Source organism: Lepidochelys kempii, chromosome 14, assembly GCF_965140285.1.
Source record: "Lepidochelys kempii isolate rLepKem1 chromosome 14, rLepKem1.hap1, whole genome shotgun sequence".
Lineage (NCBI taxonomy): Eukaryota > Metazoa > Chordata > Testudines > Cheloniidae > Lepidochelys > Lepidochelys kempii.
Window position 1 is genome coordinate 35,460,493 of NC_136393.1, and position 15,252 is coordinate 35,475,744.

General features: G+C 53.5%; 1 protein-coding gene across 6 annotated transcripts; it reads right to left on the bottom strand.

The window, feature by feature from the left end:
• Positions 1-1,053: 1,053 nt before the first annotated feature.
• On the bottom strand, positions 1,054-13,387 carry LOC140898276 (uncharacterized). Of its 6 annotated transcripts, none has more exons than XM_073311889.2 (7): positions 13,256-13,387; positions 9,376-9,453; positions 8,062-8,742; positions 4,669-4,795; positions 3,982-4,098; positions 3,118-3,231; positions 1,054-2,530 (listed from the first exon to the last, which is right to left on the bottom strand). In XM_073311889.2, the coding sequence occupies exons 2-7, from the start codon at positions 9,397-9,399 to the stop codon at positions 1,449-1,451; spliced, it is 2,145 nt and encodes a 714-aa protein (XP_073167990.1). In that variant the 5' UTR covers positions 9,400-9,453; positions 13,256-13,387; the 3' UTR covers positions 1,054-1,448. The 6 variants fall into 6 exon arrangements, with proteins under 6 accessions (XP_073167990.1, XP_073167991.1, XP_073167989.1 ...); XM_073311890.2 differs by having other exon boundaries at positions 3,982-4,095; positions 8,062-8,745; XM_073311888.2 differs by having other exon boundaries at positions 1,054-2,527; positions 8,062-8,745.
• Between the last annotated feature and the right edge of the window lie 1,865 nt (positions 13,388-15,252).

Below are 15,252 nucleotides of genomic sequence, written 5' to 3' on the forward strand. Positions count from 1 at the left end.
TGCAGAAAAGGGAACATCTAGCTTGCTCTTCTCAAGACTGGGTCAGGGTCCATAAACTGAGCCATGTGACTACGTGGGGAGCAAGAGAGGGCCAGTGGGTGCCATATAATAGTGGGCACCAGTGTTCCCTCTATTTTTTCCCACGCATGTGCGGAATGAATTTTGTTACGTGTGGCAGGGGTGGGGGTCAAGGGGTTCAGGGCTGGGGCAGAGGGTTGGAGTGCATGGGGTGAGGGGTTTGGGGTGCAGGCTGCCCCAGGGCTACAGCGGGGAGAGAGGACTCTCCCCAGCTCTCTCTCCCTGTAGCAGCACCTGGGCTGGGGTGGGGAAAGGTGCCTCTCCCCTGGCAGTGGCAGGGTTGGGTTGGAGCCAGGGGAGAGGTGCCTCTCCCTTGGCCATGACAGGTCCAGGCTGGGGGAGAAGCATCACTCCCCACCGCGGCACTTAAGGGGCTGCTGTGCAGCCATACGGCTTAGAGGGACCTTAGGTGGGCACTCCTGCTGCTCAGAGCAGACACATGGGCCATCCTGCTCAGAGCATGCTCCCTGGGGGGGAGATCTGGGGGAGGGATAGCTCAGTGGTTTGAGCATTGGCCTGCTAAACCCAGGGTTGTGAGCTCAATCCCTGAGGGGGCCATCTTGGGGGGGGGGAAATTGGGAATTGTGCCTGCTTTGAGCAGGGGGTTGGACCAGATGATCTCCTGAGGTCCCTTCCAACGCTGATATTCTATGATTCTGTGATCTAGTTAGCCTGTGAAGCTGGCACATGCTCAGTGCAGACAAAGTCTTGCCAGCATTTAGCTGCAGAACTCTTCAAGTCACCTCTACTGAGCACGTGCAAGCTGTTTGGTGGCTTATAACTGTGGCCAATTCAGGTGGATTTTTTTTTTTTTTTTTTACAGGGGTGGCAAAAAGCAGGGTCCAGACACAAGGGCGACCCACCCCCACCAAATTTCAAGTCCCTGCTCCACAGCATGCACCACCTTGGTGAAACAAAGGTGAAACTTTCACCTGGCAACACACCTTCTTCCCAAATTGGCTCAAAAACGAGGAAGCTGTTGGAGTTGATTTATTTTTGAGAGTTTCAAGCCCCTCAAGCTGAGGCCGCCCCGACCATGAGTGCTGACAGGCTGAATGGTTAGAATGGCAAAGTTAAACAATAGAGACAAGGGCTTCAGAGATCAATCTAGTAGCAGGGGTACTGCTGGTACACGCTTTCTGGCAGGAATTTTATTCAATGCACGCTGGGGCGTAGATAGTACTCGAATACAAACAGCGATGGCCTTCCGGGCACACAGCGGCTCGCTGACAATCCCCTTCCCAGTGGCAGCTCAGCACGTGGCTGTGCTGATCAAGGCTTCACCTGGTGATTGCTAGGCCAGGCAGAGCCAGGGCGTCATTACCAGCTTGGGACCGGCTGCTGCCGGCTCCTGACCAGTGAGCTGACGCTCACCCTGTCCAAATTGAGGCGACGCCGAGGTAGAAATCCTCCCCGCCATGGCTTTTCTGATGGGCAGCCAGGTGTGCCCTCTCCTGGAAGCCTTTCCCACATGCGGGGCACTTGTGGGGCTGCTGGCCCGCGTGGACGCTCTGGTGGTTCCTAAGGTCCGAGCTGCGGCCAAAGCCGATGCCGCACTGGGGGCAGTGGAAGGGCCGGTCACCGGTGTGACTCCGCCGGTGGAGGATGAGGTCTGGGTGCTGGGCGAAGCCCTTCCCGCAGTCGGCGCAGTGGTAAGGGGCGTCCCCGAGGTGGCTGCCCTGGTGGGCCAGGAGGTGGGAGCGCTGGCTGAAGCTTTCCCCGCACTTTAAGCAGGTGTGCCGTTTCTCCTCCATGTGGCTGTACCGGTGCATTTCCAGCTGGCTGGGCCACTTGAAGCCCTGGCCGCACTCGGGGCACTTGTAGCGATCGTCCTGCAGGTGGGTGCGCTGGTGGTTGACCAGGACGGAGCGCTTGCGGAAGCGCCGCCCACACTTGGGGCACTGGTGGGGCCACTCCCCCATGTGGCTCTTGCGGTGGGCAGCCAGGTCGCAGCGGCGCAGGAAGCCCTCCCCGCAGTCAGGGCAGGGGAATGGGATCTCCCCGGTGTGGGAGCGCCGGTGGACAGCCAGGTCGCAGCGCCGCAGGAAGCCCCGCCAGCAGTCGGGGCAGGGGAAGGGCTTCTCCAGGGCATGCAGCCGCTGGTGGCGCAGGAGGTGAGCGCCGTCAACAAAGATCTTCCCGCACTCGGGGCACGGCCGCTGCTGCTGCTCCGGCTGGAGGCTCAGCAGGACCTGGATGTATCTGTGGCCCTCGCTGCCTCCCCCGGGGGAAGTGGGCTGGGCTCCCTCCTGCCCTTCTAACCCGCCCCAGCTCGCACAGACGTCCTCCTGTTCATGACCCCCTTCGCATTTCATTGATGACGTTGGGTGCGGCACCCCCTGCACCGGTGTCCAGGACGCGTTCCCTTCGGATTTCACGGACGGCGTCCTGCACAGCTCTATTTGCTGGGGACCCTGGTGTTGAGCATTTTCACAGGCCGGGCCCTCACCTGCTGGGACAGAGAGAGAATCCAGACAGGAAACCTCAGAGAAGGGAATGTGTAGGGGGGAAACAAACCACAGTAACAGCTGGGGAGATGGAAAAAAGAATTAAGTTCCTGCTCAAACTCTTCCCCAGAGGACAGAGAGGAGGGGACCAGTTCTGCCTCCACCCCATCTGAAGACTCAAAGTGAAGGAAGCTACTGCTAGGTGGCAGTCAGGAACGGGTGGGCACAGAGACGCTGGTTTTCTGATTGGCCGAGGGGTGCTCCGCCCCCTTCCCTGAACATGCTCCATCCTTGCTCCTCCCCCCAGAGCCTCCTGCCCACCGCTGAACAGCTGATCCGTGGTGGGTGGGAGGCGCTGGGGGGAGGGGGAGGAGCTGATTGGTGAGCACCCATGGAGTTCAGCGCCTACGTGCGGGCACTTGGGTGAAGGAACCTACTGCCAGGGGTCAGTCAGGAATGGGTGGGAAGCCATGCTGATGGTTGCCATGACACAGCTGAGGATAACTCTGCTCTGGGGGGTAGAGGGCAGCTCAGCAGGCCAGCTATTTCCTTTCCTTGCTGATGGTGTGCATCAGTAGAGCTGGTTCCTCACCTGCACAGGCGCCCCGCGGGCTCTCCTTTTCATCACAGCCATGCAGATCGGGGACCCACGGCTCACCCTCCCCTTTCAACTGGGAAATCACATCAGGCTTGGAAATTGGAAATCCTGCGCAAGGCAAAGAAACCAAGTGAGATGAGGTGAATTCGTGGAATATTTCTTACAAAGAGCGTTCCATGATTTTTAACCCCAGCTCATTTTAAAGCGGTAAAATCCCAGGGCCAGCTCCCCAGCTGCTCAAAATCTCTGCACATTCTGCTATGGGGGGGCGGGGAAACAGCTCGCTGCTGAAAACACTGAGAGCTAGACACTCATCAGCAAAGTGGTTCCTATAGTGCATGGAAACCAACTTTATGTCCTAGAGAGTGGAAACTCCACCTCGGATCCACTTCTTACAGACGGAGAGGGGCCCAGTGACAGAGAGTCACAGGGACGCTGGGACCAGTGGGATTCAGTGCAGTAAGGGATGGGAAAGAGTTGGGGGTATCACCCAGTGCAGCAGTTCAAGGGCGTTAGAGGTCAGCCAAGCTCATTCTGTGGAATGAAGCCATCAACGAGCTTGTGAAATCAGGAACCAAATCCCCACAATCCCTTCCCCAGAGGACAGAGAGGAGTCCCCCCAACCTCCCTTCACACCCATCTGAACTCTCAAGGGCAAGGGAGGTCAGTGGGGTGGGAGCTGGTGTCAAGGTGGGTTGGAAGCCTGGAGTGACATCTGCCATGAGGGGACTCCTAGTGGGGACAATCGTGACCCATGTGGGATGAGGCAGAACAGGGGGAACACACGAGGCTTTTGGAGGATTCCCAGCTGTTTCTTTCATTGGCTGGTGGTGTGTGTTAGTTTAATCAATTCCTCACCTATGCAGGTACCTCTCAGGCTCCCCCTTTCCTTGGAGCCCTGGAGATCCGAGACCCACGGCTCTTCCCCTCGCTCCAGCTGGGAGATCACATTGGGTTTGGGAATGAGAAATCCTGCTGAGGGGGGAAGAACATGATGGGATGGGGTGAATGAATGGTTTGTGGAATGTCTGTTACAAAGAAAGTTCCATGACTTAACCTGGCCCCTCCCCACTCCGTGGGGAGGTGGCATCGGAAGACGGATGTGGGAGACCCTTTGGAAGAGTCGGACATGCTTTGCCCCCTGGAGGAGACGATGGGATCTGCACATGCCCTGTGATCTAGCCATAGCACTAATATAAAACCGCTTAGGCCAGATACCAGGCTGTAGCAGGGAATGAAACTTTCAACAAAAAAGACTTCTCTTCAGAAAATGAGATTTGGTTGAAAATTATTTCATTGCAAAACAGTTTAGCTTTCAATTCCATTTTTAGAAAATATTTTGAAATGGTAATTCTTTTTTGGGAGAAAGAACTCTGCCAGAGTTCTACTTTCTCCTGCCTGTCCTTTTCCACCCGAAAAGAGGGGGAGGAAAGTCGAAGAATGAGAGAAATTAAAAGTGAAGTGTTACTCTGAAGGGTTAAGCACTGAACGTGATATTTGCGGAGAGAAAGCTTCTAATACCCAAGGGAACAAGGAATCCCTTACCCAGCGAGGTCACACACTCGTAATTCTCCTGCATGACGTCCCTGTAGAAAGCTCTCTGACCGGGGTCCAGCACAGCCCACTCCTCCTCTGTGAAATACACAGCCACCTCCTCGAAGGTCACCAGCCCCTGAAACAGCCACAGTTCCCCCACTCAGGACCTGTTCCCCAGTCACAATCCCACCTGCCCCAGACTGTTCTAGTTTCCTGTTTACTTTCAGTAAGGCTTATAGTATCCCTAATCCCCAAGTTAGAATCTCCTCCCTACTGCTCCCATGTGCTGCTCAATGGTTCACTCACTCCTAGGTCTAACATCTCCCCACTCATCATTCAGGCCTCTGGCCATTCCCTCTGCTCATAGGTGCTGACTTATTTTTCCAGGTGAGTGCTTTGCCTGAGGCCCTGCCCCTTCCCACAAGGCTCCACCCTCACTCCGCCTCTTCCCACCCCCTTCCCCAACTCCTCTGCCTGTCCCTCACTCGCTCCTCTCAGTCCCCTTCCCCAAGGCCCCCTGCCTGCCCACTTCTGGCTCCTCTCCACCTTCCCCTGAGCCCCTGCCGCGATCGGCAGCCAGCCCGGGGGCCCTGCTGAAGAGCTGATCGGCAGCCAACCGTGGCCTGCCCAACAGATGTGGCTTGTGGGTGCTGAGCACCCCCTATTTTTTTTCTGTGAGTACTTGAGCACTGGAGCACCCACGGAGTCTGTGTCTATGCCTCTGCTACCTAATGCACCTTCAGTCTCCCAGGATGAGGGTCACTCATTAGTATGTGAAACTGAGGTGGTTCTCACTGGGTTCACAGGGACCGACCAAGCAAATCTATGGAAGCTCCATATGGAATTCCTCCAATGCAGGATCCAGCAGGTGCGAGATGGAGCCCTCCTGCTCTTTATTCTCACCCAGCCAAATGAAACCTGAACCTTCAGCATCTGGCTCAGTCCACAAGGTTAATTTCTCTCTTTGATTCCTTCCATTCCCTCGGAGGACCGTACCACCCTGTCGTGCTGTTTTATGCATGTGTTGCTGGTTTACTTTTGAGAATCTGGACTCCCCTTCCTGCCACCCGCCCCCCAAGCTCTGGACTAGAGGTGCCCTGAACTATAACAGTGAACAGCTGCATTCTTTGCTTTACAGCAATGAGTCTCAACCTTTCCAGACTACTGTGCCCCTTTCAGGAATTTGAATTGTCCTGCGTATCCCCAAGTTTCACCTCACTTAAAAACGACTTGCTTACAAAATCAGACATAAAAATACAAAAGTTTCACAGCCACTATTATGGATAAATTGCTGACGTTCTCATTTTTACCATCTAATTATAAAATAAATTGATTGGACTATAAATATTGTATTTACATTTCAGTGTATAGTTTATACTGCTCTACACACAAGTCATTGTCGATATGAAATTTTAGTTTGTACTGACTTTGCTAGTGCTTTTTATATAGCCTGTTGTAAAATGAGGCAAATATCTAGATGAGTTGATGTACCCCCTGGAAGACCTCTGTGTCCCCCCAGGGGTACATGTACTTCTGGTTGAGAACCACTGCTTTACAGTAGCTTGAGACCTGACCTGCGGAGTTCAGATCTGGATCTGAAGAACTGAACTTGCCCAGAGGGAAACAGATTTACAAAACCCAGCATCTTTCTTTTTAAAGACAACTAGTTCAGTTAGTATTATACAGAAGGTTTGAAGAGGATAAGTTTATTTGGCAGGGGGGAAGAATCAGAAGAAATGGAAATGTTGCATTTTGTCTGACATTTTCCTTTTTAAGCTGTTTTAGGGTTTGGTTGGGTTTTTTTGAAAAAAAAAACATTAAAAAACTTCTGTTTCCTTTCTGTGGGAAAATCCCCACTTTTCTGTCAGTTTTAAAAGCTCCTTCCCCCGCTGGAAAAAAGATCAAGGTAATAAAAAGGCGGGGGGTGGGGGTGGGAGGGCGAGGCATCTCGGTGAAACGAAACCAAAATTTTCTTAAACAAACAAAAAACTGACCAAAATGAAAAAATTGTTCACAAATGTTTCTGTCTATCAAAAAAAGGCATTTCACATTGGAAAAAAACCCCACCCTGACCCAAAATCTTCCACCAGGTTTCTCCAGTGTATTTGTTCGTTTCACAGCTCAGCAAAATAAGGGACAAACTGAAGTGCGAGGGTAATAAACCATCACTTGAAACCTATAAACCTGGCATGGGGCACTGTCAGCAGACAGGATACTGGGCGAGATGGACCTTTGGTCTGACCCAGAGTGGCCGCTCCTATATTCCAGAGCGGACATCTCTCTGTAAAAGCTGGGCTCTAGTTGAACCACAAGTTGCTGGGTTCTATGAAGGCCTCCTGGGGTGGGAGTCTCTAGTCTGTGTTATGCAGGGGATAAGACTAGAGGATGATCATAATGCTTCCTTCTGGCCTTAAAATACAGGAGTCTATCTTTGGCGTGCTGGTCATGCCAACGTTTTTGCAGCAAGCACCTTCACTCTGTGCTCCATACTGCCCGATTCATGGGGAGGTGCTGCCTGTGAAACTCCACCGAGCCATGACGCTGGTCTATGCAGCTGTTGCCTCATCTTAAGACTGTGAGCATTTGGGGGCAGGCGCTGTCTCTTGGTTCTAGATTTTCACCCTGTCCTGCATAATAGGGTGGGGGTCCCTAGGGACTTCAGCAATGCATAGAGCAAAATAACAACTATACCACTGTTGCTGACGTGCACGCACTTGCCCATGACCCCTCATGCAGGGCGCCCAGCGAGACTTGCTGGGCAAGGATTTTGCCGGCCCAGCCCAGGTCTCAGAGGGATGTTTCCATACGACGACGCTTCATCTGTGGGACCTTGTTCAGGCTGAGGCCTTCACAGCAGGGGCGGTGGAGTCTTCCCAAATTTTGGGAGGGGGGACCAGAGGGCCCCCACTGTGACCCCACCGATTCCCCAAAGGCCCCAACTCCCGGCCAGGCCAACAGCTGGAGCCCGGCTGGGGAGCCCTGGCACCTCTAGGGAACCGCAGAACCTCCACCTTCCAGCTCCCCACAGCTGCACACATGGCTCCTACCCCAGCCCGGCTCTGGCGGGGGCCTCGGAGCTGCAGCCTGGCCATGATAACAGCCGTGCGCGCACCTGTGAGGAGCCGCAGAACCTCCACCTGCCCTGGGCTCCAGCTGCCAGCCTGGCTGGGGAGTGGGGCCTCGGGGGGAAGAGGAAGGGCAGGGGTGGGACCCATGACGAAAAGTGGATGGGCCATGGCCCCCCTATTCTGGCGCCCCTGCCCCACAATATCCTATCTGGGAGGTGTGGGAGGGGACGTTTTATCCTTTGATCATCAGATCTGTCTCTCCCATCATCCCTTCTCAGCCACATGCTTGGCTCTGCTCCCGCAGCATTTCCCCACCTCGCGCCGTATCAGCTACCTGAGCAGGCTGGGTCAACTGCCCCTGCCCCAGGCAGGCTTCAGCCAACGCAGCCGCCGCCTCGCTGCTGTGGGGCTCCCTTGCTGTCACCCAGGCACGCACGTCCGGCTGCAGTGCCCCCAGGAACTGCTCCCGCACGACGACGTCCACAATCTGCTCCTTGGTGCGCTCCCCGGGCCGCAGCCAGAGCCGAGCAGCCCGGCTGAGCCGGGCTAGCATCTCTCGGGGAGCTTCTCCGGGCCGGGCAGCACCTGAGCGGAACTGCAACCGATGGGCTTCCTCGCTGGCCTGCTCTGAAACGGCAGCCTTGCCCTCGGCACGGCCCCTAGTGGGGCCTGTCCCCAGGGAGACGCAGGCCTCAGGTGCCTCCCTGGGGAACGAAGGAACCTCGTGCCCATGAGGCCACGCACGGGATGGCACCGCCTGCTCAAGGCCTGCGGTGTCTGCCGCTTTCCGAGACCGGGGAGGTGTCTGTGCCGTCCTCAATGGACAATCTTCCCCCTCCGAGCATCCCAGCAAGGACCGGGACGGCGTCCGCGGGGATAAGGGCCAGCCAGGGCTCTGCTCCTCAGCCTCGCTCTCCTCCTTGGGATGCTGGACCGGGATCCCACAACGCCCTTCCCTCAGGGCACGGGGTTCTCCCCACATCCCAGCCGCCGGGGTCTCCTGTTGCACCTGGTCCTGCTGGGAAAACGCCGGGGTTGAAAAACTTGGACCAGCTGCACACCGAGTCTCTCGCTGCAGCCGAGCTGATGGGGCTGTCGCCTTAGCATGGGTGCTGGAGACTCATCACACTTTTATATCATGAGGTTCAACCCTCACAACCCACCCAGCTGGAGGGGGAGGAGGGGGTCATGGCAGCCTCCATAGCAAGACTCATAAGCATAGGTGCCGACTCCAAGGCGCTCCAGCCTCGGCTCAGCACCCACCAGCTGTTCAGAGGCTGGGGGAGGGGCTTGGGCAAGGGCAGAAGCAGCAGGCGGGGTCTTTGAGGAGTGGGCAGAGCGGGGGTGGGAAGAGGCGGAGTGGGGGTGGAGCCTCAGGGGAGGGGGCGGAGCACTCCCAGGGAAAAATAAAAGTCAGTACCTATGCTTGCTCATAAGCCAGACAGAGGGGGAGATGGGAATACCACGGCACCCATGCTATAGTTTTCCTCCCAGTGGGCCTGTTCCTATAAACCAGGCTCCAGATCAAGTCCCAGGACAGGTCTGTCACCCCCTGCCACCCACTCACCACCATCTTCCTCACCCCCCTGCGTTTTCTGCCCCTCTCCCTCCAGGAGGAGACCCCATAAGTTCAAGAAATATCCCCTACCTGAGCTGGTTCCACAGCAGCCATTTCCCTTCCCAGCCCCCCAGGGAGCCAGGGACAATCCGGACCTGATTCTGCAGCCTGTCAGGGCGAGAAGGGAGGTTTCAAAAGGGCCTTGGCACCATTTCACGCCCCGATTCCCTCCTGGCTCTTTCCCTGCAGACAGATGCTCTAGACACGGGGCAGTCAAGAGGCGGACCTCTGGCCAGACCCGGCCTGCCAGATGATTTTGAAGGGGACCCCACAATCTTTTTTTATGTATTTATTGTGAGTGTGATTGTGATTATATATATATATGATTGTCTCTGGAGTCTGGACCTTGAGGAAGAAATTTGGACCCTGACTCTGCCCCACTTTATTACAACATCTTAGGATGGCGTTCCAAGAAGGAGGAGTGCTTGGCAGAGACGGGCTCCACCTAATGAAGAGAGGGAAGAGCATCTTCGCAAGCAGGCTGGCTAACCTAGCGAGGAGGGCTTTAAACTAGGTTCACCGGGGGAAGGAGACCAAAGCCCTAAAGTAAGTGGGGAAGTGGGATACCGGGTGGAAGCGGGATACCGGGTGGAAGCACAAGCAGGAGCGCACAAGAAGGGAGGGCTCCTGCCTCATACTAAGAAAGAGGGACGATCAGCGAGTTATCTCAAGTGCCTATACACAAATGCAAGAAGCCTGGGAAACAAGCAGGGAGACCTGGAAGTCCTGGCACAGTCAAGGAATTATGATGTGATTGGAATAACAGAGACTTGGTGGGATAACTCACATGACTGGAGTACTGTCATGGATGGATATAAACTGTTCAGGAAGGACAGGCAGGGCAGAAAAGGTGGGGGAGTTGCAGTGTGGGAGCAGTGTGACTGCTCAGAGCTCCGGTACGAAACTGCAGAAACTGCAGAAAAACCTGAGAGTCTCTGGATTAAGTTTAGAAGCGTGAGCAACAAGGGTGATGTAGTGGTGGGAGTCTGCTATAGACCACCGGAACAGGGGGATGAGGTGGATGAGGCTTTCTTCCAGCAACTCACGGAAGTTACTAGATGGCAGGCTCTGGTTCTCATGGGAGACTTCAGTCACCCTAATATCTGCTGGGAGAGCAATACAGCGGTGCACAGACAATACAGGAAGTTTTTGGAAAGTGTAGGGGACAATTTCCTGGTGCAAGTGCTGCAGGAACCAACTACGGGCAGAGCTGCTCTTGATCTGCTGCTCACAAACCGGGAAGAATTAGTAGGGGAAGCTAAAGTGGATGGGAATCTGGGAGGCAGTGACCATGAGGTGGTCGAGTTCAGGATCCTGACACAGGGAAGAAAGGAGAGCAGCAGAATACGGACCCTGGACTTCAGAAAAGCAGACTTTGACTCCCTCAGGGAACTAATGGGCAAGATCCCCTGGGAGAATAACATGACAGGGAAATGAGTCCAGGAGAGCTGGCTGTATTTTAAAGAATCCTTATTGACGTTACAGAGACAAACCATCCCGATGCGTAGAAAGAATAGTAAATATGGCATGTGATTAGCTTGGCTTAACAGTGAAATCCTTGCTGATCTTAAATTCAAAAAAGAAGCTTACAAGAAGTGGAAGATTGGACAAATGACCAGGGAGGAGTATAAAAATATTGCTCAGGCATGCAAGAGTGAAATCAGGAAGGCCAAATCACACCTGGAGTTGCAGCTAGCAAGAGATGTTAAAAGTAACCAGAAGGGTTTCTTCAGGTATGTTAGCAACAAGAAGAAAGCCAAGGAAAGTGTGGGCCCCTTACTGAATAAGGGAGGCAACCTAGTGACAGAGGATGTGGAAAAAACTAATGTACTCAATGCTTTTTTTTGCCTCTGTCTTCACGAACAAGGTCAGCTCCCAGACTACTGCACTGGGCAGCACAGCATGGGGAGGAGGTGACCAGCCCTCTGTGGAGAAAGAAGTGGTTTGGGACTATTTAGAAATGCTGGACGAGCACAAGTCCATGGGGCCGGATGCGTGGCATCCGAGGGTGCTAAAGGAGTTGGCGGATGTGCCTGCAGAGCCATTGGCCTTATCTTTGAAAACTCATGGCGATCAGGGGAAGTCCCGGACGACTGGAAAAAGGCTAATGTAGAGCCCATCTTTAAAAAAGGGAAGGAGGAGGATCCTGGGAACTACAAGCCAGTCATGCCTGACTAATCTAATTGCCTTCTATGACGAGATAACTGGCTCTGTGGATGAGGGGAAAGCGGTAGACGTGTTGTTCCTTGACTTTAGCAAAGCTTTTGACACGGTCTCCCACAGTATTCTTGCCAGCAAGTTAAAGAAGTATGGGCTGGATGAATGGACTATAAGGTGGATAGAAAGTTGGCTAGATTGTCGGGCTCAACGGGTAGTGATCAATGGCTCCACGTCTAGTCGGCAGCCGGTATCAAGTGGAGTGGCCCAAGGGTCGGTCCTGGGGCCAGTTTTGTTCAATATCTTCATAAATGATCTTGAGGATGGTGTGGATTGCACCCACAGCAAGTTTTCAGATGACACTAAACTGGGAGGAGAGGTAGATACACTGTAGGGTAGGGACAGGATACAGAGAGCCCTAGACAAATTAGAGAATTGGGCCAAAAGAAATCTGATGAGGTTCAACAAGGACAAGTGCAGAGTCCTGCACTTAGGAAGGAAGAATCCCATGCACCGCTACAGACTAGGGACCGAATGGCTCAGCAGCAGTTCTGCAGAAAAGGACCTAGGGGTTACAGTGGAGGAGAAGCTGGATATGAGTCAACAGTGTGCCCTTGTTGCCAAGAAGGCCAATGGCATTTTGGGATGTATATGTAGGGGCATTGCCAGCAGATCGAGGGACGTGATCATTCCCCTCTATTTGACATTGGTGAGGTCTCATCTGGAGTGTCCAGTTTTGGGCCCCACATACAAGAAGGATGTGGAAAAATTGGAAAGAGTCCAGCGGAGGGCAACAAAAATGATTAGGAGACTAGAACGCATGACTTATGAGGAGAGGCTGAGGGAACTGGGATTGTTTAGTCTGAGGAAGAGAAGAGTGAGAGGGGATTTGGTAACGGCTTTCAACTACCTGAAAGGGGGTTCCAAACAGGATGGCTCTAGACTGTTCTCAGTGCTAGCAGATGACAGAACGAGGAGTAATGGTCTCAAGTTGCAGTGGGGGAGGTTTACGTTTGATATTAGGAAAAACTTTTTCACTAGGAGGGTGGTGAAACACTGGAATGGGTTACCTAGGGAGGTGGTGGAATCTCCTTCCTTAGAAGTTTTTAAGGTGAGGCTTGACAAAGCCCTGGCTGGGATGATTTAGTTGGGGATTAGTCCAGCTTTGAGCAGGGGACTAGATGACCTCCTGAGGTCCCTTCCAACCCTGATATTCTATAATTCTATGAACACAGACCCAGCCTCTCTCTCGAGGAGGGAGCGCATTTCAACCCACAGTCTGAACCAAACCCGAGAAAGGAGCCGCTCTGGGGGATCCCCCCTGACACCGTCTCCGGGCAGCGCATCCCCCCAGCAGCTGGGGACCAGGCAGAGGCAGGAACTGGCTTTTCCTCTCCCTGCTCCTGACCTTGTTCCCAGGAAAGTCAGTCGGCCCTGGGGTGCTGCAGGGAATGGGGCTGGGCAGGGCTGGGAGCCGGGAACCTCCCTCCCCAGATTGCCCCCGACTCCCGCCTGTCCCCTGCCCTGGGGGGGGGAGACTCGGTCCCGGGCCCGGGGCGGTCGCTCCCCCGGCGCTGGCTCGGCTCCTGCCGGCGCTCAGGGGGGCAGAGCCGGGGGGCGGGGGGCAGCAGCGGCAGCTCCGGGACTCGCAGACCCCCGCCCCCCGGGAGCAGAGCTGGGGCGAGGAGGGGCCGTCGGTGCAGAGTCACTTTCCTGCCCGGCCCCGGCCCTTCCCCCGGGTCTCTCCCCTCACCTGCAGGCTCCGGCTCAGCTGTCGGCAGAGCGGGGTTAATGCAGGGCGCTCCCCGCACAGCTGGGAAGCCGGAGCTCCTCAGCTCACAACGGAGCTAGCAGCGGCTGCATCTGACCCAGGAAGCGCAACCCCCGGTCTGCTGAGCAGAGAGAGCTCGAGCCCTAGGAGCTTCCCCTCCTGAGCAATCCCCAGAGCCCCCTGGTGGGGAAAAGCGAAGGAAACCTCCTCCCTCCTCACCCCAGCAGCGGGGACAGAAACCTGGCTCACGGCGGATCCGGCCAGAGACTCCGTTTCTCTTCTCCGAAGAGAGAAAGAAACTTCCAAAGCAAAGGAACCAGAATCAGAGCCCAAACCAGCGTGTCTGAGACCTTTTCCTTGTGCTCAGAAAACATTCACTAGCAAACCTGGACTTAAGGCCTGCATTTACTCCAGAATGCACTTCATCGGATGCATTCAGTGAGCTGTAACTCACGAAAGCTTATGCTCAAATAAATTGGTTAGTCTCTAAGGTGCCACAAGTCCTCCTGTTCTTTTTATTAGTGCTCGTGTAACTCTATGTGGTTCTTTGTCCCCATCTAATGGCTAGAACACCCAGAATATTTACTGTTGCAGGACTTTAACCTGAGTCTGCTGCAATGCTGCAATGCTGAAGTACCCTTAGGACACTAGCACCTGGTCCGTTAGCACAGGCAGGAGCTACTCATGCTTTCAGTTCGAGGGGTTGAACCTCACGGAGGGCCTGACAAGGGCATTGTTACACTCAGTCCCTTGGAGGATTAGGCCCTTGTGTTTCTTAAGGTGGGCACCTGAAAAATGGAAGCTGCTTTTGGAAAGTGTGGGGATAAGAATCTGGAGAGGACTGAGGAAGAAAAAGATAGCAATAAAGGCTGATCCAGCAGTTAGAGCAGTATCCTTGAACATTGGAGGTCTGGGTTCTCTTCCCTCTCCCACCATGTACTCCCTGTGTCACTCTAGGCATGTCAGTTAGGCCCTGTTCAGTGGAAGCTAGGAACTCAGACACTATGGTAACAAGGACCAGATAGCTATGGTAGATGGACTTGGGAGATGTGGGTTCAATTCCTAGCTAGGCCAGTAACTTAATCTCACTGTTATTATGGATGCAATTTTTGTCAAAGTGACCATCCCTGTCACGGAACCCGTGCATTTTACCACTGATTTCAACTTGTCTGTGAAAAGAGGGAAGTTATTTTGTTACTATAAAGTTAAGCAGTGTTTGAAAAAGAAAGTATTGTCAAAAGAAATCAATCAATAAAATTCCATAGCTTCCTTTTGCAAAGTAAAGAAAACTTAAGGCTTGTCAACCAGAACAAGCTTGCTGCGGACCAACATATCCTGTGCACCCTGCCTACAAGCATTAGTGGTTTGTTAATGTGCTTTGATCTCGTCCCCTTTGATAATATTGATGTTTATTTATTTATCACAGCACTGTAACAGTTAAAAGGAGGTTTGGAATGATTCAATTTCTATCTGGAAATGTTGGCAACCATCTATTTTGCCATACACACACCAACCCACAAAAGAACATTTCCATCTATAATAATCAAAATGTACAGATAGGCAAAGTAAGAAAAATGCTTCTTGAGAACTTAGGAGAGTCAAATTCCAGTGAGTTAGACTTCTGAATTAGGGTTGTTACAGATACACTCACACATGAATAGTAAAAGCAGTTGTGATTTGTTGGTTTAAGGATATTTAGTTGGTATGTGAAGGGATAGCTCTGTGGTTTAAGCATTGGCCTGCTGAACCCAAGGTTGTGAGTTCAATCCTTGAGCAGGCCATTTAGGGATCTGGGGCAAAAATGGGGGATTGGCCCTGCTTTGAGGAGGGGGTTGGACTATATAACCTCCTGAGGTCCCTTCCAGCCCTGATATTCTGTGACATGTGATGTAAACAATTTGTATTTTAACCGTCGATAAAGCGTTAACTTTTTGAATCTCAGCATGTCTATGTCATTAAATAATTCTCTGCCCACCGGC